Source organism: Vulpes lagopus, chromosome 1 (genome assembly GCF_018345385.1).
Source record: "Vulpes lagopus strain Blue_001 chromosome 1, ASM1834538v1, whole genome shotgun sequence".
NCBI lineage: Eukaryota > Metazoa > Chordata > Mammalia > Carnivora > Canidae > Vulpes > Vulpes lagopus.
In genome coordinates, this window is record NC_054824.1 from 102,425,669 (window position 1) to 102,428,062 (window position 2,394).

General features: G+C 43.3%; 1 protein-coding gene across 1 annotated transcript; it reads left to right on the top strand.

The window, feature by feature from the left end:
- The first annotated feature begins 1,643 nt into the window (after positions 1 to 1,643).
- LOC121487293 (succinate dehydrogenase [ubiquinone] iron-sulfur subunit, mitochondrial-like) lies at positions 1,644 to 2,146 on the top strand. The gene has a single exon (XM_041748847.1). The coding sequence runs from the start codon at positions 1,644 to 1,646 to the stop codon at positions 2,028 to 2,030; it is 387 nt and encodes a 128-aa protein (XP_041604781.1). The 3' UTR covers positions 2,031 to 2,146.
- The last annotated feature ends 248 nt before the right edge of the window (positions 2,147 to 2,394 follow it).

Below are 2,394 nucleotides of genomic sequence, written 5' to 3' on the forward strand. Positions count from 1 at the left end.
ACATTTAGACTTATATTAGGCACGTATTTCTGAAAAAATAAACAATGACTTGGAAAATATATATATTTAAAAATGACCAGGAATGAAGCACAGACAGACAAGAAAGGAATATGGAAAATGCATGTGAATTTAAGAGACGTTAAGTTGAAATAGGAATGCCAAACATAAGCTGAAGTGGAGTTCCAGCATGTGAGAACAGAGAGAAAAGGAGAAAGAAAATGTTTAAAATAATACTAGCTGAGAATTCTCCCAAGTTTGTGAAAGATGGTAATATGATATTCAAGAATTACAGTGTATTCTGAGAGAGAGAGAGAAAGAGAGAGGTGAGCAGGGAGAGGGAGAAGGCAGTGGGGATGGAGGATAGGGAAAAGAGGAGAGGAGAGGAAGAAGGAAAGAAGGAATAGAGAAAGTAGAAAAATGTTAAAAGGCCCCTGGCAGTTGGTTTAGCTTGGGAAACACATCTTAAACTGTTAAATTGGACCTCTTACATGCTTTGTTTTAATGTAGATCTTAATGATTGCTTTCACACATCAAGGTCTTTTTTAGTCTACGTTCAGATTTTTTTTTCAATTCAGTAGAAAAGGATTACATAATGGGCTTAAATAGAAAATCTATGCTGGACTGAAAGCATCAACATTGCAAATGTGTGTCAACATGAGCAGGTTCCTAATTTTCTGAGCCCAAGATTCTCTCAACTCTAATTGCTTTTGGCCTAAAATGCAAGAAGGCAGAAGCACATCTTAGTTTAGCTGTGTTCTTGGCATGAACAGTTGAACTGTTGATAGCATAGGGACTTTCTGTGGGATTTCAGAGTCAGTTTGCTTAGAAATATGCATATGTCTAAGTTAACACCTTCCCTGATACCAAAAGAGAATATCTCCTGTGTGTGTCCAGACATTAAAAGACAGAAAGTGTTGAATTTAAGAAAGACTCCAATTCTTCCCACCAAGATCTTACTCACATTGAGTTTTCCAGAGTTCTAAAATTAGTACATTTTTCAGATCTATTGGAAATGAAAGAGTACTGAATGGAGGGATGAATAAATCCTGTACTGGAAAAATGTGGTTAGTTTTATATATAGGCTACTAACTAAATTCTTCTAAATAAGAAATCTTTTAGCTTTCTCTCTTCCTCTTCCTCTTCCTTTCCCTTCCTGGGCAACTCAGTTGTAAAGCCATTAGGTGGACTGAGCAAAGCAAGCTTTCAAGTGAGTGAGGATGAGGAATAGAAGTTACCATGACCTAGAGTTGTGTGTTACAGCCTGAATGGTCTAGCAAGGCTGCCTGGTTCACATGTGGGAGCCTGAGCAGAGAGGGGAAGACATCCACACAAGGGGTAGCCCAACATAGGGTATGAGAACCCATCAGCTGAAGAAGACATAAGTGAAAGTGTCAGAGCCTGAGTAGGGTGAGAAGGGCATCCCATGGTAACCTGCATAGGACACTTGAGTGTAGGTGGAAAGAAAAAGCCATTCTTTGCGGGAGACAGTAGGCTGTATGATGTCAACATATGAGCAGAGTAGGGGATGCATCCCCATGGGAGATGAGGGGCAGTCTGGCCTCAGGAATCACAATCCAAGCAGGACAAAGATGCCCACCCAGAGCTACCACCCTGCGTGGGGTGTCAATGCCTGAGCAGAAGGCATGTCTTCTTATTTGAAGAAGAAGGATGAATCCCAGGAGGGCAAGCAGCAGTATCTGCAGTCCATAGAAGACCGTGAGAAACTGGATGGGCTGTACGAGTGTATCCTCTGTGCTTGCTGCAGCACCAGCTGCCCTAGCTACTGGTGGAATGGAGACAAATACCTGGGGCCTGCGGTTCTCATGCAGGCCTACCGCTGGATGATCGACTCCAGAGACGACTTCACTGAGGAGCGCCTGGCCAAGCTGCAGGACCCGTTCTCTCTGTACCGCTGCCACACCATCATGAACTGCACAAGGACCTGCCCCAAGGGGCTAAATCCAGGCAAAGCTATTGCTGAAATCAAGAAAATGATGGCCACCTATAAGGGGAAGAAAGCGTCAGTGTGACACTGAGCATGAAGTAGCCGGCTCGGCTGGACACACTTTACATCCAACTTGAGTCCCTTCAGAGGCCTTGATTTTCCATGAGCACAGCATGTATAATAAACATTTTAAGAAATAAATAAATGTTATTCTACTTTATTAACAAAAAAAAAAAAAAAAAGGCTAGGGGTAGCCTAGGGGCTACGATATGCTAGGGGTAGTGTGGGCCAGCCCACTGCAAGACGTTAATGCCCAAGGAAGATGAGTGAGGAGGATGGCCCATGAGAAGAAGACGTGGTACAGGTTTTCAGACCCTGGACATACTGAGGAAAGTGCATGCACAGGCCAGCTCAGAGTGGCAGAGTCTGAGAAGGGAGAGGACCACTTT